We start from the raw sequence: 23,494 nt of genomic DNA, 5'->3' as shown, positions 1-23,494 counted from the left end.
TAGGTCCCATACTGCGCATTAATGCTAACTGTAGCAGCTTTATGGAATTTAATGTTTTTATGAAAACACATGATATTGCTACATAAATTCTCTAGTCGCTTTTAACATTAGTTCACCAATAAATCTCACTCGCGATAGTCTACGGTGACCTACATAAAGCGGCAAAGGCCTAACGCTTACTTCATTTTTGTAATTTTTTTATACAGGCTAAATGTGAATTACCTTTCATCAATTCGATTTCACAAAAGCCATTATTTTCTTAAATTTACATGAAAAAAATAAAAATGAACAAATTATGAAAATGAACTTAATTCATATTATTGACTCATACATTTTCCTGTCCGCGTTCAACTACGGAATGTTGTCGGAAATCTTGATACTTTTTTTTTATAAAATGTTTTATGTATTTATTATAACGTGCAGAGTACTTTTATTCATCTTTCACAGAATTAAAAATGTAATATAGGTAGAACGAATTTACTTCCAAAAGGTATTTGCGATTTCTTTTTAAGTTATAAATAATTAACCGATTTTTTCCGACGATTTAGAGGCATACACATATTGCGTTGCTTTCTGTAATAGTAATGATATTTTATTTTACGACCGATTTCTAATGTATACAGAATGAAGCTATCAGTTATAGAACCGAACACCACCTGTATCGAGTGTCCGAAAAAGAACTCCGGTTTCAAGAACGAATATAGTCATTTTTAGCCTTCAATAATATTTTGTGCATTATCTTGAAGCAACAACAATTACATTTTAGTTTACACATTCTCCGTCAGATAGTAGCTGCGTTAGACTGTTGTGCAAGTCAAGCTGTTATGGCCGGGCTTCTTTACCATTGCATCGCCACAAGATAAAGGACTGTGGGTGAATTGGTTCGTAGAAACAAAATCAGCGACTATCCTATAAAGAAATAATACGAGAATTATTGTAGAAATTATCCCAGTGACAAACACATACGTAACAGTGTGAACAGTTTCTGGAAATCGCAAGCGTTTTGAAAGAACACTCCTCAAGTAGACCTAAAACAAGTGCCGAAAACAGAAAGAATTCGACTGTCTTTCTTATGTTCAATTCGTAGTGTTAGTCGTCGAATAAAAATTCCTAAAAGCACTGCCTGTGATATGTTCGCAAACGACCGAAACTTTATATTTGTGAACTGCAGCTACTCCATGAAATCAGACCTAACAATAACGACAAAAGAGTTCAACTTGTAACAAACAAGTTAGATTTCATTTCTACTGAAGAAAATATCTTGCAATGCATTTTATTTTCTGATGAAGCAACATTTCATTTAAATGGGCTCATGAATCGCGATAATTATTGAGTATGAGGCACAGAAAATCCACACGAGTCGGTGCGCAACTGTTCGAAAGTGAATGTCTTATGTGGTACCATGCACGATCGAATTTTTGGGCAAATTTTCTACGAGTAGACTATTACGGGCATAATGTACTCGGACATGTTAAAGAAATTTGTATTTCTGCAGACGGAAAATGTGGAGTACTTAATTTTCCAACAGGATTGAACTCCTCCACATCGTGCAGAAGTTATGCTGACTGCGCTCAACGACAGGTTCCCACAAGGCTGGATAGGGAGATAAGCTCCCATCACTTAGCCAAAGCGAAGTCCCGATTTGTCGCCGTGTTGGATTTCTTCTTCTGGGCCCTATGTAAAAACATTGTGTACCGATAAACAATCCAGTCACTTGACTATCCGCTTCAAAGAATAACAGCAGGTGTAAATGTGATTCTTGCAGGCATGCTGTCTAGACTATGGAATGAGGTGGATTATCGGCTTAACGTCTGCAGGGCTGTACGGTGATCATATTGAGTTATGTTAGTAGATAAAAAAAAGCCTTAGTCTTTGTAATTTCATGTAATAATACATTTACATTTGTAATTCAAAATGTACTAAATTAAATTTAATCTAAATCCACGAAGTTTTTTTGGACATCCGGTATTTCGATGGGCTTGGAATATCTTTATTCAACAGTACATTTGTCTTAGTAAAGAAAGCAGACTTTATATTTTAGTGAAAGGTTTACCGATTTTTAACGATTTACACTAAAAACACATATTTTTCTTCAAACGATGTTATTTCAGTGATGAAATCATTATTAGTCGATTAAGAACAAAAAGTAATTTTATGTAATAAAATAAACTGTAGCATCATTTTTAGCCGTTAATGATGACAATAAGTCCTATCAAAATTAAGCCGATTCAATTGCCGATCCGATATGATTCAAATGAACAATAAATTACTGATATTATGCATTATCAACTTCTCTCATTATCTAAAATAACACAGCCAATCAAGTCATGACATTACATGTTTAAACGTAACACAAAACAAATCATTGATATACGGTCGCCTACACACAGATCCACAGATGAGATGAATGTGTATATTTAGGATAACAGATATAAGCATTCAAAATTAGAGCTTCTAATTTTAGGGCTCTCTAATTCTCAGAAAACATTCACACTGTTCGTGTAAAGGTAGAATTTTGTTTGAATCTCATTATGGTATTTAATTATACGATGAGAGGAAGCGGGTATTTATATTCTACAGAAGGAAGGAAATATCTTGTTCTTGATGAACGCTGATCTAAGAAAAATTCTTAGATCATTGAAAGCAAAGATTCCTTTTATAATAAAAAACAATAAAAATTGAAGTTACGAAGATGCGCCTTTTTCTCTTTTTTGTATTTGAAAATATGTTAAAAAGACTTTTAGGTAGCGGGTTATTTTTATTATCACTTTTTTCACGACTGCCCAAAAAGGAGTGTAATGTATTTTGGGTGTATGTGTGTATGTTTGTTCCACCGTAGCAGTTCAACGGCCGAACGACTGAGATGTATGACTCGGCGTTGGAATGTTACCGGGAGTGTCGTAGGATATAAATAAATTTGTCAGTAGGTTGAAGGCTAACTTTTGCATGCATCAGGTACACTCTCAATCTAACAGATCACGGTTATTCGGAAATTTTGTTATATCTTCGCAACCAATCTTCCGATTTTGAAAATTCAAACCCGATATTTGATAGTATAACACAAAATCACTGTGGAACCGAACCAGAACAAAAATTAACATACTCAGAAAAGTCGAGTGGCCTGCGCTATACCAAGACCAGTTTGTGCTTGGCGAGCTCCTACAAATGGTCTTTGTAGAGTTTGATGACAGTATGATAAGATGTAATACTGTTAGCACCGTATTGAGGATCGAGCCCACTGTTGTTGAATTTGATGCTTTAGGGGGACAGGGAAAAGTAGAACGGCGTATGCTGCCACTAATATTGTGGTGGGCTGTGACGGTGCATAAACTACGAGGGATTACCTTAGATAGAACTGTCGTAGATCTGAGAACTCACATCTTTGGTAAGGATCAGGCTTACCGAGTCGCGTGAGATAATTAGAGAGTTTAGTCATTAGTTGTTTGGATCCCAGAAAATCACTGTATGATCCGCACAATAAACGTTCAGATTGATATTCGTCAATTAAATTGAAATGTTCAAAGGTTCCTCATTTGGCTCAATACGTTAAATACGTTATAGCCATAAGTTTTCGAATCATGAATTTTTGTCGATGATCAAAAACTATTAAATAATAAAAACAATTATACAAATTAAAAAAACCACTGCCAAAAAAAAAAAAAAATAGAATTAAAAACACCACAATAAATCGAACTAAAAAAAAAAGAAAACAAGGTATGGGAATAAAGGTCTAAGCATCGTTATGAATTACTTAATAAAATAAAATAATGGGTGACCAATCAACTTTCAGAGAGTTTTAATTTGTTTAAATATATTTTTCCTGTAGTAGAAATAGCAGGCATTTAAGGTTGTATGATTAAATTTTTGACCAGGTCTTACATCGATAAGAGAATTTTGTCCTTCAACGAAAATATTTAAATTCAGGAGGGCTCTTTAATATAGAATAATTACTATTCAGAACTCTTTAATATAAGAAAATTACTATTCAGTGGCGTAGTGCAGGCCACACGATTTCTCTGAGTATTTCAGTTAATTATTGTTCTGATTTGGTTCCATCTGATTTTGTCAAATCGAGTGGCCTGCGCTACGTCACTGAGTAGTAATTGCCCTTTAATTTAAGAGCTGTGAACAGTAATTATTCTATATTAAAGAGCCCCACAACTGTATTTAAGTATTTTTGTTGAAGGACAAAATTTTCTTATCGGTATAAGACCTGGTAAGAACTTAATCATTAGACAGCCTTGAGTGTCTGATATTTCTACAAAAAAAAAAAATATATTTAAACAAATTTAAATTGTCTGAAAGTTGAATGGTCACCCATTATTTTATTTAATTAAATACTGCAAAACGATGTTTAGTCATTTATTTCTACACCTTGTTTTCTTTTTTGTAATTCAATTTATTGTTTTTTTTTTTAGCTCAATTTATTTATTAAATTTTTTTTATCTTTTGAGAGTTGTTTTTTAATTTTTATAATTGTTTTTATTATTTCGTGAAACATTAGTAGAAATATTTGTATAAACTATTTCAACACATTATTTGTTCTTATTTTTTAATTAATTTTTGTTTTGCTTATTTATTTAATTATTCTAAGTTTCATTCTTTTTATATATATATATGTACTAGTCGGTTGGAGCTCCACTCTCTGGACCTCCGAGTCCCAGGAGAACTCCAGAGCCGTCTGGGACCTACCCCACGGCCGCAGAGCTTGCTTCGTTCACCATTCCCGTATAGCCAGAGGGCTCCGCCCCCTGATCCCCACAGCATTCGTTACCCTAATGTTTGAGAATAATACTGATGAATAATAATTAAAGTTGTCAGGCTTTACAGAGACCTGAAAAAAGACTAAATTACAAAATTCAGAATAGTAACTAACGTGTACACGGCTTTGACGACGAAAGATTTATAACTTACTTGTTATGGTAACAGTAATATAATAATGAAGTAAAAGGATTAAGCTTTTGTTTTCTTTAATGAATATCTTTAATTCATAACATCACCTCCAAGAGGTATAGGGCCTCGGTCTATGGCTTAAAACCTTCCCTAGGATAACACGAATTCAGAAACTTTGAAAGCGATCGGTTGCTTGGTTTTTGCGTGATGCGAGTACAAACAGACAAACATTCGGTTTTGTATATAAAATAATGTAATTATAAATTAATCGAAATTTATATCTACTGTCAGAGTTTTTTTTTTAACAGTAATTAAGCATTTCTCTTTTTGTGATTCTATTTCAGTATCCGCTTAACATAGCCCATTCTTTAGACACAAACAAACAAACAAACAAAAAAACACACACACACACACACACATTCACATAATCAGAATAAATATAAATATAAATAAATTATCATAGATTTTGATAATGTGTATTGTTATTATTATTAAAAACAAGCTCAGTCGAGAGCCAACTGATTCATTTCGACCTAAATCTACCGCTCACAGAAAGTGGTTCATGGAGGTCCACTTAATGAAAATTTAACCTCTTCAAGAAAACAGTTAAATCCTAATTTTATAAAATGTCCTAACAAATCTTCATCAGGATATTCTAGTTGATATTCTGTTTACATTTTTTTAATTCCTTTTTTATTTTTAACACCAGTATCCGTAGGCAAGAAGAGTGCCATAAAGGCACGAGTATATCGAATCACTAAAAATGAAAGTTTCTTGAACTATCAATTTAAAAAACTAAAAAAGAAGTGATTTCAATAATTTAAAACCTCGTTTTAATATTATTAGGGAGTTAATAAACGACCAGCAAAAGTGTAAAAGGTTTTTTGGTCTACATATGCAGCTTTTTCCCTTGAATGACGAAAAAAATTCTTGATTATAATTATGAAATTTCTCTAATATATCAAAAATTTCATCTGATAGGAGAATTTATTTTACAAGAATACGCTATTATTAATAAATCTTTGAAAACTGTCTATGTAGGAAAAAAATATATATAAAATGTTAGTAGTTCACAAAAAAATAACTAGTTAAAAATGCTATCAAAATTATATTGACTCTTCTAGATAATTTTTATTTATAAAAACGAAATATACAAAAAAATAAGATTATTTTTGGATATTTTTATGAAAAATCTTATGAAAAATATAGAAGCTAATATTGTAGTTAAAACTAAACATATTAAACATTTATTACAATATTAAAACCTGGTTTTCAGAACTTAAAATTTTAAATTCTGTAAATTACTGGTGTTAATAAAATCGTTAGAAAAGGGCTACTTCATCAAATTAAACGTAGTAGTTCGAAAACTACTAAGATCTTATTACGCATTTATATTTGTACTAAACAAAATTTGATTAAAACAAGCAAGTTTTTAATTAAATCGTAAATTTTACGAGAACAAACATTTAAATTTTGGTGAATTCAAAATTACGACTTTTGTACTGAACGTGATTTTGGCAGTACAGAGTAAATTATTTTCCATACTTGAATAATCCGATGTATTAAATATTTTATAACATTAAAATAGAGTTTGATAAATGACAAAAATACTGCTTTGATTTACAATATATTGATATCAATAAAATATATTGAATATATTTAATAAGTAATTAAAAATCTATTAATTTATTTTTAGAGCCCAATAATAAACATTTTTTAGATGTACATTTATTATATTTTGAACATGAGTCCGACAAAAAGATTAAAATGTTGATAAACAAAGGACAAAACTTTTAACAGCCACGTTTCACGTTTTCGATGAGTATTGAAGCTTAATAAATCGAATAATAATAATAATAAGAAGAAGAATAATAGTAAACAAAATCGAGGGTTTTCTAATTAATCAGTTTATGTTAGTTTCTGTCATTTAAGTCATAACTTAAATTCACAAAAAAAAAGTTCGAAAATCAGATGTCTTGCAATCATTTTATATTTATATTTGTTTTTTTTAAGCACTTTCAACCGATATTTTCTTATTTTCCTCACCCATTGTGGAAATTTCGGCCTAATTGTTACAGACTGTCGGCTATTATTTCAATTTTTTTTAAACAATACCAATTTGAGCCAGGAATGGGTGTTTGGATATTTTAAAAAATTACATTATTACGTTTATTTTGAATTGTCGAAAAAAATTATAGTAATTAAAAGTAACCGTTTTGAAATGGGAACTAAGTTGTATTTGAAAAAAAATAATTGTTATAATTACTTCTGCAGACAAAAAGAAACTGCTGTTACGATCACATGTATAATAGACTATACAGTTGCATTTTATGGATTGCTGATAATAAGACAATACGTCGGCTAACATTTTTTACGTGACATTAAGCATATACCACATGCACTGACACGAGATATCTAATTTAATTTTTATTTACTAATATCAATTCATGAAAAATTTAAGAATGACTGTATTTCATTATTAAACACATTTTCCTATTCTGATTATCAAAACAAACATACGACTTTTTTAATTTTTTAAAATAATCGGATTCCTGGCTAAATAATTATTACTTAAAAAAACCAATTGAAAAAAAATTATTTGAAAGTTACTATATACAGACTATTAATGCACAATAATCAGATTTTTATTTACAAACATCACTTCATCTGTGATCTAATAATTGATATTTTTCATTACTAAACGCAATTTTTTATTCAGGTTATTAATAAAGAGGTGTCCGTTTTTTTTTGAATATTGAAAAAATCACTTGAAGAATAATAAAGTAACTGGAAAATCGTTGGTCTACTATAAACGATAAAATTGAGTGTCCTGTTAAGCAATTAATAGGACATAATGCCCGTCTTTTTTTCCTGTTTAGCCTCCAGTAATTACCGTTCAGATATTACTTCAGAGGATGAATGAGGATGATATGTATGAGTGTAAATGAAGTGTAGTCTTGTACATCCTCAGTTCGACCATTCCTGAGATGTGTGGTTAACTGAAACTCAACCACCAAACAACTTCGATATCCACGATCTGGTATTCAAATCCGTATAAAAATAACTGACTTTACTAGGACTTAAACGCTGAAAATCTCGACTTCCAAGTTGATTTGGGAAGACGCGTTCACCACTAGACCAACCCTGGACAAATCCTACCCCACATCTGCGTAGGGCGGGCAACGACATAGTACTTCGGTACTTCCACTTGTGTCGGCCAACGGGGCAACGGTCTTGCTCAGGAGCTCCCTTCTGGAGTACGGGATTGGCAGTTCCGAGCGGATTACGGTTGTGTTTCTTCTTTTCGCTGCTTTCAGCGGGGGCGGGAGGTATGACCGTGATCTGTTTTGTCGTTGCTGGGCGGAGTGCGGATGGGGAGTGCTCATATCTTTTCCCGGTTGTGGAGCAGTTTTTAGGATGGGCTGCTGTGAGCTTGCTCTGCTAATGTTTTGCGCCGTCCAGTGTGAGTCAGTCACTTTGGCCCTTGGAAGGGATTGTCCCATTGGTAAGGGTATCGGAGCCTTTACTGCTATGTGCGACCCCTGGAATGTCGGTATCGTGGATCATGTAGTACGTGACCCCCCAAGGTTCGGGTTAAATTTGTGAGAGGTATTTGACTGGGGGAACCCAGGCAAGATCAATGATCTGGGGCACGCCCAACCGTCTTTCCGCCCGCACCTTGCGACTGACTGGGGGAACATAGGATTTGGAACTTTCAACTTCCACAAATTCCGTGGCAGAGGGTCTACGTAAAAACCCTTGTCCTGGAGACCCTTTGTCTTCGCAAGCGTAGAGGAATTTGTAGTATCGAATTTAGCGATAAAGAACAATGCATAGATTTTTGAAAAGAAGGATCGAATCAAGTTTCGTCCTAAGACGAAATTCCCAAGTATTTGGTTATTAAGAAGAAAAAAGGAGATTTTACATAAGACCGTGCTTTCATGATTGTTCGTGGGATCACGTAAGTTGCTGGAAGATCTGTTAAAGAAACTAGGAAGACGGCTATGAAGCCGTTTGTAGATATTGTACACGACCTACAGGCATCACAGCTTTTGAAAGCCACGAATATTGGTTTATTTGATATTGAAGTTGTTCCACATGGCAAGCTTAATACGTCCAAAGGTGTTGTAGTAACCAGAGATTTGCTAAATTGCACTTAAGAAGAAATCGTTGTGGAGCTTCATGCACAAGGAGTTGTTGCATGTCGACGATTGAACACGCGACGCAGCGGAGAAATTTTATCCTCCGTGCCCCATGTTCTGATGTTTAATAGATCTAAGCGCCCGGAAAAAATAAAGGCTGTATTTCATAGTTTGTGTGTTCATCTTTTACCCTTACCCCACTGTGGTGTTTTGGATGCCAGAGGTTCAGACCTGCAGCTGCGCGATGTACAAGGAAACAAGTGTGTGCTTGCGGGGACACATTACATCCGGATGACCTCTGTAGAGATTCACCAGTTTGTGTGGACTGTAACGGACATCACTCAGCGAGATCAAAGAATTATCCAAAATACAGGGAAGAATTGGTAATACAGGAGCTAAACATCATTAAAAAATTAATTACTTTGAGGCCGTGAAAATCGTCCACAGCAAATCGCCAAAGGTCACCTCCTCTGCACAGGTTGCTGCCGCCCCTGTTGCCATCTTAACCAGATGATCAAGAATCGTCATAGTAGAGAAAGTAGCCCAAGTCGTCATAGACGAAAACTGACGCTATTGAACGAAAGAGTTCATCTCCACCAAGGAATGAGCCTTCGACAAGTTTCAAGGCGAAGGAGAGTGAAGGGATAATGGACAAGAAGCCTATAACTAAGGTAAGGTGTTTTTTTGAGGACTTCTAATAAATCTTGACAATGCTATTTCTGAATGATCTGTTATGACAAGACTAGTCTACTGACTATGTCGTTAGTGCTGTTAACAGGGAGGAAAAAGGAATTTTTTTCTTTTTGATGTGGAAGGGGCTAATGACCACAGATGTCGATGCCCCTAAAACTTAAAAAAAAAGTAGGACATAGTATTTTAATTTGATTTTGTGCGTTTCACTCGGTTCTAAGTAGGTGTAAGTTTAAAAAGTAGTCATAAAAGGCAGGTGTATTTTTCTTTGGTTTTTAATTATATTTTTATACGTTTTCCCTCTCTTGATCTGATTTATTTCTCCACTGATAATTTACAATAGTTACAGTAAATTAAACATAAAATGACTGCTTTTCAGCTGTAATAAACTATTTACTTGAAAAACTATTGAAGTTCCTGTAACCTAGTATATTATTTTTTCAGTTATTTTCATTTACGTTTATTTCCTCACTTACGTTTGTTTCTTTTCTTCAGTTTCTTTTCATAATTTTTTAATATTATGATTTACTTTTGTGGAGAAATCAAAGCTGGCTCAAAAAAATCTCTTCAAAAATTGACCGTAGAATAACAATTTCCACCAATTCGATTAGTTGAAATTTTGTTCTAAAAAAAGAAATGTCATTTTATTCATAATAAAATGTATGAAATTTATAGAACAAAAACTTATTTTTTAAAAAGAAAATGACTGCTAAATTGTTAACAACTGATACGAATACAGAATGAAGGAGAAGCGAAGGCGAAAATTACATTAAAAACGTCTAATAATATGCTTCAATGGAGATAAATAAATCATAATGTGGAAGTATAATTTTACATCCATATGTATGGTGATACCAGGCCTTAAAAAAGGTTTTGGTGTTCAGTTTGAGAATTGTTAGCCAAGAATATAAATATAATTCACTTTTAAAGGTTTTTAAAATGAGCTACACTCGAACCTCATTAACATTTAAAAATCTTTATCTATAAGCTGATGAATGTTTTTAAAATTTTCAGAAAGAGTTAAAAAAACTTCATCGATTGGTATGACGATTAACGCATAATTTACGTTGCGTGACATTTGATAAAAAAAAAAAAAAATGAATAACTCAAAGCTATTTCTATTTTTTAATAATTGAATAACAAAATAATAACTTTCATCCTTAATTTCAATCCACTTTTTTGAAGTGGCTAAAAATAAATTGTCTATGAAAAATCTTATTTTGGAAAATAATTAAAAATAATGTATTACTCGATCATTTTTTTTAATATTCTAAAAAACAATCTATTAAAATTGTGAACTTCATTCAGTATCATCTTAAAATTTTATTTAAAAAAAAATTGGGCATAAACAATTAAACGCCCAGTTCTTAAAATTTGGTACGTAATTTATCATAAATTCCTAATTATAATATTAATTTTAATAGAGATGTCATAAAAACTAACGAAAGATTTTATGCAATCTGAATAAATTTTGTAACTGAAAGACCCAGATTCAAGATCTTTTTACAAGATTTGACACCTCACGTCACCTCCTCTATTTACTCTTGTACATTCACGAAAAATTAATAAAGATCTGGGATTGTTTTCAGTTGGATAAGGACGTTCTTTGTAAGCTCCATGGAACAGAAAAAAAAGGTTTTAAATAATGTGAAAAATTTAGAAATTAGAAAGACCGTAAAAAGGTCTATCAAACACTTCCAAAAAAAAAAAATCGCTCACATTTTCCACGTAATGTAAACGTTTATTAATTTAACCAACAGTAATCACAATTACCACTTTCCCAATCTCCATGGTTGTTATCAATAATTACCGACGTGGTTAATAATGTCAATTACAGATACTGTAAACAATACATGTAAATACGAAAACAACATTCAATCTGTTCAATGCGATGCATTTGACAGATTACCTATTCGATTATGAGATGTTAATTAACATTGACGTCATAATGAAATCCTGTACCGAAAATCCATATTCTCTCTCAATGCATTTTCTGTTAAACTCGCTCGAAATTCAAAGCGTTTCTTGTATCGATTTGTAAGCTACTTTTGCTATTAACCTTCTAATTAGCTCTCTTCCTCATAGAATATTTCTGTATTATCGTACGGCGCTCGGAGAGGATTTGTCTATAATCTGATTAAAATTTCTCTACCACCGTATAAAAATTCATTTAGGTTACGGAGTGCCCTATTTTAATTATAATACTTGATAATTCTACAGAACACTTTTATTGATCGGGTTTATTATTATAAACCTTTAATAATAAATTTAATATACGCAGTTGCAATTATTTTTAATATGATCGTACGTTTCCAAATTTTTCTCATTTGATTTTACTAAAATATTAATTAATTAGAAAAATAATAATAACATTAATAAATTATTATACATAAGTATATAATTTAAATGAAATAAAAATAGATATGTTATTAAACATATTCGTTTTCGAGGTACCTTCATCTTCACTTAGAAGTGATTATACATATCTGAGATTCTTTCTAAATTAAAAGGTTAGTTCATCAATCAATGGTAACAAGTTTTACTATTTGATTTGCATCCTTATTTTTAAAAAAATATAGGTAATAATTGGTAGCCTAATTTTTCGGTCTTTAATGTGTCGCATAAAAAATAACTACCAGATTGTGCTCCAGCTAGTTTCGTTCTAATTTGATTTCACTGTCGCAATTAAATACGAATAAACGATATTTAATTGCTTAATTAAAAGTGAGTAAAATCAGAAAGCTATTTTTTTTGTCGGATATAAAAAAATGAGTATAACTTTTAATAATTAAACTTTTAAGTTTAACTGTAAAAAGATGTAAATAATTTTCTTAAATTATTCTTTACTTTGTTTCAGAGAGGAGATTTGGTGGGTACAGAATCGTACCAAAATCCTGTAAAGACATGACATCAAACGGAAAATCCAAGGGTGTCTGCATGTTCAACTATGAATGTAGCCAGCGCGAGGGTACAGTCGTAGGTTCTTGCATGGACGGATTTCTTTTCGGCGCTTGTTGTCGACTTCCGCCTGGTTCTGCCTTTACACCCGTGGACCATCTTATTTCTTCACCTTCTACTCATTCGACCACATCTATGAGCGTACCTATAGAGACCGCTAGCAATTCGGTTCGACCTATGACGTACAAACCTGCACCTGATACTATTCTAGTACACAAAAACGGAACGGTCGTCCAAGATACAAACAGTCCTGAAGAATTTGAAATGCTTTCGTCGAAACCGGAGTTGAGTACTTTCAGTTACGTATCGGGACTAGATCATCAAAAAGATGAAACTACGGATATAAAATGGACGACGTGGACTACGGGTACTGAATCGTCTAAGAAACCTTCGGATACTGATCTCAACTCGATTAAAGATGACGGATTAGCTCACACGACATTAAGGTACTCACCTAAACCCGGAATGTACAGTACAAACAAGGCGCAAGATGAATACTGGACTCAAAGTAACTTCCATTCGACGGTTCAAACGAGCTACTACTCTTTCAATAAAGAACCGATAAAACACAGGCCGGATAAAGTTACTACTTCACCTATGCCTCCTGTTTTCTCCACAGATAATAATGAAGATAATATGGTAAAAGTTCCGACGTTAACGGTAGAAGATTTAAGCGAACAAGATGTTGAAGATGCCACCAATGCGGCATCGATAAATCACATTCTAAATATTTTAAACGACACTACTCCCATAAAAACCAATTCATCACCGTCGTTATCGACATGGGTAGCCGTAAGCGGGAAGCCGGAAAAATCGTCTACTTCAGTTTATTATTCCTCGACTAATCAGTATATAACAAATCCTTCCACCGAAAAATATCACTATTCTACCGACCAAACGCATTCTTCTCTCGGTGTAAGTTCAACGTTGTACCAAGAAAAACCTGTAAGTTCAACCACTATGATCTATAATAATCCATCTACGTCCGTTTACAAGAAACCTTCTCCTAGCAATTCAGTTTATTACACCTCTTCGACTTCATCCGATTCTTACCCTTACCAGCATCATAAGCCGTCTACCCTTTCTTCTCATTTCAACTCCTCCCATTATTACACTCAAACTCCTCCAACAACGAATTATTACTACTATGATTCCACCAAACCGGTAAGGCCTACTCAAGCCAGTACGACGACACAGAATATAGCAGGCCCCTCGTTTCAAGTTACACCGCAAGTAAATATTACACCGAAACCGCAGTCCGGAGTCACTAGTCAAGAACCGGCTCCGACCGTAATAGTTTTAGGACCTTTACATCCGGTTTCTACCAAAAAACCTGTAACTACCACGACCTCCACTACTTATCGTCCGCCGACAACGGAAGCGCCGCAGAAACACGGAACTATCGTTACTATTAAACCGCAACAAACCACTATAATTACCCTAAAACCAGGTAATCGACCGCAAAAACCGTCTGTAGATCCACATAAACCGCAGTATACACAAATAATAATTCCTAATAAACCGTCTAATTCGCAGCCGGACGTAATTATAACGACATCTTCAGGACAATACAAGCCACCTGTAAATCAAGTTCACTACGAACCGGTAAGACCGCCTATTTCGGAAGCAGGTACTTATATAACAGCGAAGCCTCAGCTTCCAGTAGCCCAGAAACCTCCCTACGGTACGATAAAACCTTTATTTCAAAGTCCAGAGGTCGACATAATACCGGAAAGTAACAATTCGACAGAGCTTTTCGCATTTCCACCCGTACGCGATCCGAATGTTAATCTGACCGCTACCCAACAAGAAATAGACCAAACTACTTTAATCGATGAAAATTCGACACCTCATTTTACAGTGGATGAAAACTTAGATAATAAAGTCCACGGTTTCGTAGAGAAAATAGTCCAGTCTTTAGAGGGAAATTTTGTAGATTTAGAAAACGTTCTTCTAGACGGTGGAACGCAGACAAGACCGAACGTTACTGTAAATCAAGTTCCCGTGAAACGGCCGACGACGACCGTCAAACCGCAGCAAAGTAGTACAACAAAAAGACCGATTAAACGACCGTCATCTCCATCGCCTAGTTCTCCAAGACCTACTACTGCAAAACCTACAAAACTGTCTACATCGGCGTTGATAACAAGACCGCCACCCACATCTACTACCGCATCTACGACAACAAGGAGGCCTCCAACATCGACTACAGTGGTTCTTTTCCAACCGATACCGTCGGCCACAGTCAGTACAACTACAACAACGAAAAAACCAAAGATAACAAAAAGACCGACATCGACGACACAAGCAATAGAACCGGACGTATCGCCGACAGAATCCTCGACTGCTGATACGACTACTGAGGAAATAAAACCGACAGAAATAGACTACAGAAAAGGTAATTTTATTTTACAGACTCGTTTCGTTACTTTTATCGTAGATCTAATTTTCAATTAGAAACTGAAAAATAGTACAAAGTAATTATAATTAACTATTAATTCGTTCTAAATTTACACAGTTCAATGAATCCTTTAATATACTTAAGACTTGCATAATCTTTTTGAAATATTAGACTTTATAAGACGGATTTTAATAATAATTAAATTTTTTTGGTTGTTTTTTGTTTTACCTGAATGTAAACAGAATGCGGTGTTCGACCGTTAATGAAGAACGGAAGGATTGTTGGAGGTAAAGGAGCGACTTTTGGTGAATGGCCATGGCAGGTACTGGTTAGAGAAGCTACATGGTTGGGACTTTTCACCAAGAATAAATGTGGAGGGGTGTTGATCACAAACAGATATGTAATAACAGCAGCTCATTGTCAACCAGGGTACGTATAATAACAAAAATTTACTAAAGAGGGATTTTTTTTTCATAACTTATAGTTATTAAAATCGACAAATAAATAAATTTTATGGAGCAGCCTAAACTTTATTTTTGTAATTTTTAAAGTTAATCTAAAAAAATACTTCTTGTAGCAGTCATGATTTTATGAATATTGAAGAATCTTTTTCAGTTAATTAGTTCAAGCAGTAATTAATACGACGCTGGCCTGATTTTATATTTTTATCAGAATATTTAATTTCTTGAAGTCGATTAAAAGAAGTATTCTGTGAAATAATATTCTTCTAGGTTGTATGTTTCGACTTGGGAGACAAGATCAGTGACTTTACAACTTTTGTACAGGAAGTCTTCTCGAATATATCGTAACTATTTTTACTGCATGTTGTTGTGCGTTCTTGTTTTAAAATGCCAAAAAATTAAAAAAGAATTTAAATTTAAAAAGTTTAAAATTTAAAATGCCGAAAACATTTATTATAATGTACGGTAAACATGAAATAGATATCTACGGTAGTCGATTTCTGTATCGGTAGTAAAACTATGACGTAAATTCTTTACTTTAAAAAAAAAATGACAAAGTTTATGATTATAATACAAGGAATAAAAGAAATATTTTTATTTAAAAAAAGAAAAGATAATTTACAAAATTATTTCTTACATGGGAATTCAATTACGAACAAAAACTTAAAGATAATGTAAAACTGGAAATACATACAATAAATTAAAAGTTGTGAAAATTAAATATTGAATTTTATTTAGATAATAAAGACCTTTCCATATAAACTTTTGATTCATTGATTTGTATATTATTCTGGAAGTCCCAAGGTATGTTGTGCTATTCTGTTGAATCAGTGCCCGCACTCAGATTCAACAAATCCCTTTTGTTTGAGAGGTCTGCAGCATGTTACATCCCTAGACCACCAGGCAGAATGTGATCTTAATTAAACCCGATATCAGAATAGTGACCGGGAGACAGTTTCGAGTAGCCGATAGGGCTGAAATACCCCATCGTATAATTTGTTCTGCTTGACCTGGAACTGTCAACCTTCCCGTAGCACTGTAAGGCAGGTGCTAACCCTCAGCGCCAGCTCGAAACATTTCTAGAACCTGGATGATAATAATATTATTTGTAATTATATAACTGGGTAGACGTAAAAATAAATAAATTAAAAATTACACGCAATACATAATTTATTTATGATAAGAGTAGGGTTCAAAAGCGGACATTCCAAAATCAAATAACTGAAATCAGGTCGGTAAAGTTTTTTACAAGTTTTACAGTTCATATGCGTGGCATACCTTTCTTCTGAATTTAATTATTGTTTTATTATTAATATTTTAAATGATAAAAGTAACTTTCGATAACAATATAACCACTTTTTCCTTGTTAGCGATATTTCCTTACAAAAAAAATTTTAAATTTACTTTCAACGATTGGCTGTCACATTTCAGTATGATCACATTTTTTCATCATACACTGCAATATAAATAATGCATTCTAGTACAGAAAAATAGACCAATGAAAGAATCTAAGAAGAGAATAATTAGGGGTCACTGAATTATTTGTTTGACATGTACAATTTTATTCACTTACTAAGATTCTAGAATCATGAGGAATAGAGTGGTCTATAAAAAGGCGGTATAAAGAATTTTTTTAAAAATATCTCCAAAACTATTGATTTTAGCAGAAAAAAATGGACACGAGCGTTTTTAAATTTCAAAAAATTCCCTACGATTAGGTGTTTCGTTTTATTTCGTAGGTAAAAGGAAAACCTACTTATGACACTAAACATTTTTAGACCTCTTTCGAGAAAGAATACTTTTTATGCTCGTCTTTTGTAGTAAATTGAAAACTTAAAGACCTAATTTAAATAAAATCTTAATTACCAAACTATAGACGAAATATGTAAGAAATCGAAATTTTTTTAAAAATAATTAGGCTTTGGTGAATTAAAAATTAATTCACCAAAGCGTTTTTAAAAAGAAGTTTAAAGTTATAGTTTTTAAAAAAAAAGTATTATATATCACCAATGTTTTCAGCTCTTTTATTATGCTTCTAACTCAAAAAAAAAACCCAAAAATTCAATAATGTGTAACTTTATTCAACTTGTAATAATATTATTGTAGTATAAAATAAATTTTATGTATATGTATAACAAGTTTTTATTTACTTCTATAAGTAAGCAAATAAAAGAACACTTTTAATTATAATATCTCTACGTTACAGCTTTTTAGCATCACTAGTGGCAGTATTCGGTGAATACGATATCAGCGGCGAACTAGAATCAAAGAGATCGGTGAGCAAAAATGTAAGACGAGTAATCGTTCACCGGCAATACGATGCAGCAACATTTGAAAACGATATAGCATTACTAGAATTGGATGCGCCGATACAGTTTGATACACATATAGTACCGATATGTATGCCACGTGATGATGAAGATTTCACTGGTAGGATGGCGACTGTTACCGGTTGGGGACGACTAAAATACGGTCAGTACATACAGTAATAATATAATGATGTCAAGAGATATAATATTATAATACCGTAAAAAGTGTAAAACATATGGACCACCATATTAAACTTAAACCATTATAAAAGAAAAAAAATTACTAAATAAAATCGAAATGTATGTCGCTAATTCTGTATCAATGAAATACTAAAGATAACTTATGTGTTACACTTATAAGTAAGTCTATAATTTTGTTAAAAAATAAAAATAAATTTTATATTCTGTCATACTTTCCTAACAAAATCAAGTAATTTCCATTCGGTTGAATTATACGTTTTACGTTCAGCATGACCTATAATAAAAATAAATTACTGTCTTAATAACATAAACAAATAAAAAATTAATTTATTTGTATTTTCTACACAAAAAATCTATATACTGAACAACTTTTAAATTCTAATAATAATAAATTACCTTTAATAAAACTCGACCTCTAAAAATTAACCGACCGTACAAGAACACGATTTTCTCAGGTTTCTTGAACCAAAGACGAAGTCTACAAAGAGAACTGTTCATGACCGAGTACGAACAGACATTGTTCATTACTTCTTTGGAATGTTATCTAAGAAAAGGGTTTGTACAAAATAAACTTTGAGTGCTATCTATAGATTACCAACAGGTTTTACCAGCCGACCCTTACAACAGCAGCGTTCTTTGACTGGTACGATGTAAAACCCGTACCGCATCAATCAGTACACGCTTCATCGTACGTTATCTGCAGACTATCTAAACATTTAGCTACTATATATTTGTAAACGTTTTATTACACCGATTGTTACTTAAGTCTTTTTTAATTTTAATCGATACAATAATTATACTTAAATCTATTTTTCATTTATTTTAATTCAATTGAATCAAATAATATGGTGTCACTCGATTTGAGTAAACGTCTTAATAAAATTTATAAACAATTTTTCGGCAGGAAAGGAAGTGAAAAGAACGTAAAATAATTGAATATTTTAAATTTCAATTATAGTCAATATAGCTTTGCCTATGAGATCTTAGTTTAATAACTCGGTTCATAAAAACAGTAAAAAATTTTTCGGGAGATCTTATTTTATACTCCAATTATTTTTCTGTTAACTTTTCCGTAAGAAATAATAGGTCGGTATTAGTTTTAAGGAGAGGGAACCACAATGTAGTCTTATAATCTACGTGATTATATGATGTTTTAGTAATTTTTCACATGATAGTATTTTGTGTTTTTTTAATTTTAAAGAAATTTAAAAATAAAATACCGTTATATCCCCGTTAAAATTAAAGATTAATTTTATTTTTTATCTGAAATGGACATGGGAAATTTATTGATTTTTAAAAATAACTATTCCGATATAACGTAAGAAATATATTTTAAAATAGTCAATTTGTGGAAAGCTGTTGATCGAATTAAGTTCAAACCTTTATTAATAGACAGTTAAGATATGTTTTTAGAATTCTTTTACGCGATTCTCACAAGTGTAAATTCGTATAAGGGTTATATCTAATGAAATATAACGCGAATAGGATGGAAAATTAATATTTAAAAAGAATTAGAAGTAATGATCTATTTGATTTTATTAACCTATTTTAAAAGCATAAATTATTTATTGGTAGTTGTAAAACAATAATTTATCTCTTATTGCACCTTAATAATCTTATTTTGCCATACAAATTTTTATAACAGCCGTAATTTTAAACCTTATTATTCTACATATAAAGATTAAACATAAATTATGTAATTAAAAAAGTAGGTAAAAAATATTGCTGATCTTTCCTGCATTTGTGTAGAGCTTAAAATTAAATCCTTCCCCACTGTAAAAATACAATTATGATCTTTTATTTGCACGACTGCCCAAAAAGGAGTGTAATGTACTTATAGTGTATGTATGTTTCTTTATTCGTAGCAACTTAACGGCTGAACCGATTATGATATATGACTCCGCGTTGGAATCTTTACGTTACCGGGAGTGTCATAGGCTATATAAATACATACATATATATATATTTCATACCTATTTAATTTCCTAACTACGAAAATTAATAAAATAATGGGAGACCAATCAACTTTCAGATAGTTTTAATTTGTTTAAATATATTTTTCCTGTCGTAGAAATAGCAGGAATTTAAAGTTGTCTAATGATTAAGATCTCACTATGACTTACATCGATAAGAAAATTTTTCTCGTTAACGAAAATATTTAAATGCAGTCGGGGGCCTCTTTAATATAGAATAATTTCTATTCAGAGCTCTTTATTATAAGAGAATTACTATTCAGTGGCGTAGAGCAGGTCACACTATTTCTCTTGAATATCTCAGCTTAATTTTTGTTCTGGTTTGGTTACATCATAATTTTGTATTATACTAACAAATATCCTATTTGAATTTTGAAAATCGGAAGATCGGTTGCGAAGATATAACATTGTGAATAACCCTGATCTGTTAGGTCGAGAGTATACATGATGCACGCAAAAGTTAGCCTTTAACAAACACTCCGTTTGAATTTTTAATATCGGACAGATCATCTCAGATATTATAACAGCACCCCACTGCACCACCCAAAACAGCGCCCCAGGGCCACTCCGTTTGTTACCAGTTAATGGTGATGATTGGTTTAGCCTCGCACGAGGTGCTCGCATTATCTCGCCACAGTAATCCCCACAGGAAGCCCATTATTATTAAATAGACATTTTTATTAAACGGAGATTTAAAAAATTTTTTTAATATTATTCTATTTTATTTAAAGTAAATTTAATTCTATGTTTTCTTAATATTATTCAATCGATTGATTTGAATCATTCAGTTTAAACCCAACTAACACATAGATAGGGGCTCCCAGTTTACAGTTCATTAATTCAATTTATTAAAGTTTGGCTTCAACCAGCAAATTTACACTACTACTACTACGGTTATACACATACACAAATATATATATATATATATTTACATATTTATATTGCCAGTGACACTCCCGGTAACGTAAGGAATCCAACACGGGGCCATACATCTAAATCGGTTCGGCCGTTGAGTTGTTAAGGTGAAACAAATATAAATATACATAGATATATGCCCTAAATATATTACATTTCTTTTCAGGCTGTCGTGTAAAAATAAGTTACAGAATAATTTTTTAATCGGGAAAATTTATATTAAGATCTTTGGTAACATATTCTGTTTTAAGTTATTCAAGCTTTGATTAAAAAACACCCATCTTTTCATACAGCATGACCAAAAAATTTTTTTAAACTTATCAATAATATTTGTGATAAAATATGAAGATTATTTCCACCCGTGATAACCGTTTATTTAGAAAATTAAATTACTTAATAAACATCAAGTGGGTTGGTTGAAAAATTAACCCTGAAAGATTTATAGATACAATTTTTCGAAGCGGAAGGATTTTAACATATTTTCTTCAAATTTGTTGAATGGTATTAATTTAAATTGCATTATTTTTGGTATATGAAAAACAAGCTGGAGTAAAATCCTCGATAAAAAAATAAAAATATCCTCGATAAAATTGGTTAAATAAATTTAACCAATTTTTAAAACTTAATAATACCAGTCCTCTAACACACAGCTACGCGCGCGCACACACACATTTTAGTAATTCTGATTTCACAATCCTCAAAACGTTGAGAAATACTGAAATCGTTTTCAGTTTTCTATCATACAAGTTTTCTATAAATACTTTCCTTTTATCTATTTATCATTATTTTATTTTTTTTGACGAATTCGTTTAATAGCCAGTAAGTCACCAGACATCTGAAGTATAATCCAGCGAGTTCGTCTAGAGGTGAACTCGTCATCGCAGATCAGCTGATTTCGAAGTCGAGAGTTCAAAACCTAGTAAGGGCAGTTATTTTTATACAGATTTGAATACTTGAATACTAGATCGTGGATACCGGTGTTCTTTGGTGGTTGGGTTTAACCTAAGTACTGAAGACGTGTAAGAAAAAATAATTCACAAAACGTCAAGAAACAACAGTTAACCAAATAACTGTTAAAATTATTATTATAAAATTATTTTTTGAAATTTAAAATTAGCAAGGAAAATAATTGGTAGATTAAAAAAATAATTGCAACAGACTATCCCATTAAATCCCTTTCTAAACTGGAAGGAATTTTCTTTTTTTTAAATAAAATCCACAAAAAAACAATTAGCGATAAAATATTTAGCGGGTTAAAAAAAAAATTAGTTAATATATAATATATATAATATAATAGGTATATATAACAATATGAAAAGTACATTAAGAAATTAAAATAAAATTTAAAAATCATAAAACCGATTTTAAAACGTAGTTAAAAGTTAGAAAATATTTTTCAATTTATTCATTAAATTTCTATTGTTTGAAGTCTCGCCAGATCAAAAATAACCAACTACTAAAAAAAAAATAACTGAATGATCCTAAATTTGCAGCCTGTAGAGAAAATTGAAAAAAAAAAATTTTTAGTCGACTTTATTTATATTTTTAAAATGTTATCCTGTTTCACATTTTTTAGTTTCTTTTTAAACTTAAAAATATGGATAACACACTAGAAACTTTTCTGTATTAAATAAAGCCGTTTACACGAAAGATAAAGGCGAAAAACTGCATATTGTTAAAAATAGAGAAAAAACGCAGAAAAAAACATAATTATTTTATTGTGATCGGCATATCACAATAAATTTTATGTATATTATCACGTTAAGAATGATTAGACGTATGCTACTGGACGGATAAAAAGAGAGAACTACCCAGAATTTGCCTGGATGGATCAAGGGTAACCTTGAGCAAACCAATATCGTAAAATAAATAATTAATTTAAAAAAAAGTGATTCAAAAACCGTTAATGCAAAAAATTTGAACTAATATTTACGTTTACGTTCAATGAAAATACCGAAAATTTAGGTTTTTGTAAAATTAGTATTACTTAAAAATTCATTGACAGAGTAACAGTAATTCTGTAAAAGAAAACCTTTTCATTTTATTTAAAATATATTTGTGGAAAATCGTTGGTGAGAAATTTATTAAAAGTGGAAGAAGGGACTTTCAATTGGAAACCGAAGTATTTTGTTGAGTTACATGAACACAGTTTTGTTGTACGGTTTGATAGAGGTAGATATTGTTATTTTTCACGAGTAAGTGACTATTATTTTAACAAAGGTTGTACATTTGTAAATATAAAAACATGGATATCCTAATATTTTAATTTACTAAATATCGATCGATAAGATTCATATTTATGAGTGACAATGAATGAAGAATGAGCATGAGTTACATTCCCTCGAATTTGGAAATACGTAATACTTTTTATTCTAAATTTTCCAAATATTTTTTTTTTATTTTCGTCCAAAACTATTTTGAATATAAGGATAGGATTAAGGCATATATTGTGATGCTACAACAAATACAATACTAAACAATGATGATGACAACATGAAAAGTATCTTCAAATCGTCTACAATATTTTTTTCAATTAAAATATCTTTCACTT

At 31.8% G+C, this 23,494-nt stretch overlaps 1 protein-coding gene across 1 annotated transcript in view; it reads left to right on the top strand.

Annotated features, from left to right (window-relative positions):
• The first annotated feature begins 8,310 nt into the window (after positions 1-8,310).
• Positions 8,311-23,494, top strand: part of flz (transmembrane serine protease filzig) — a 58,829-nt gene continuing 43,645 nt past the window's right edge. The window contains exons 1-5 of the mRNA XM_075361733.1: positions 8,311-8,398; positions 12,583-13,598; positions 13,746-15,081; positions 15,327-15,513; positions 17,752-18,017. Coding sequence (XP_075217848.1) covers positions 8,311-8,398; positions 12,583-13,598; positions 13,746-15,081; positions 15,327-15,513; positions 17,752-18,017 — 2,893 coding nt within the window. The remainder of the gene's footprint in view (positions 8,399-12,582; positions 13,599-13,745; positions 15,082-15,326; positions 15,514-17,751; positions 18,018-23,494) is intronic.

Source organism: Lycorma delicatula, chromosome 4 (genome assembly GCF_047948215.1).
Source record: "Lycorma delicatula isolate Av1 chromosome 4, ASM4794821v1, whole genome shotgun sequence".
Lineage (NCBI taxonomy): Eukaryota > Metazoa > Arthropoda > Insecta > Hemiptera > Fulgoridae > Lycorma > Lycorma delicatula.
The sequence above is the reverse complement of the archived record's forward strand: the minus strand, read 5'-3'. Positions and strand labels throughout refer to the sequence as shown.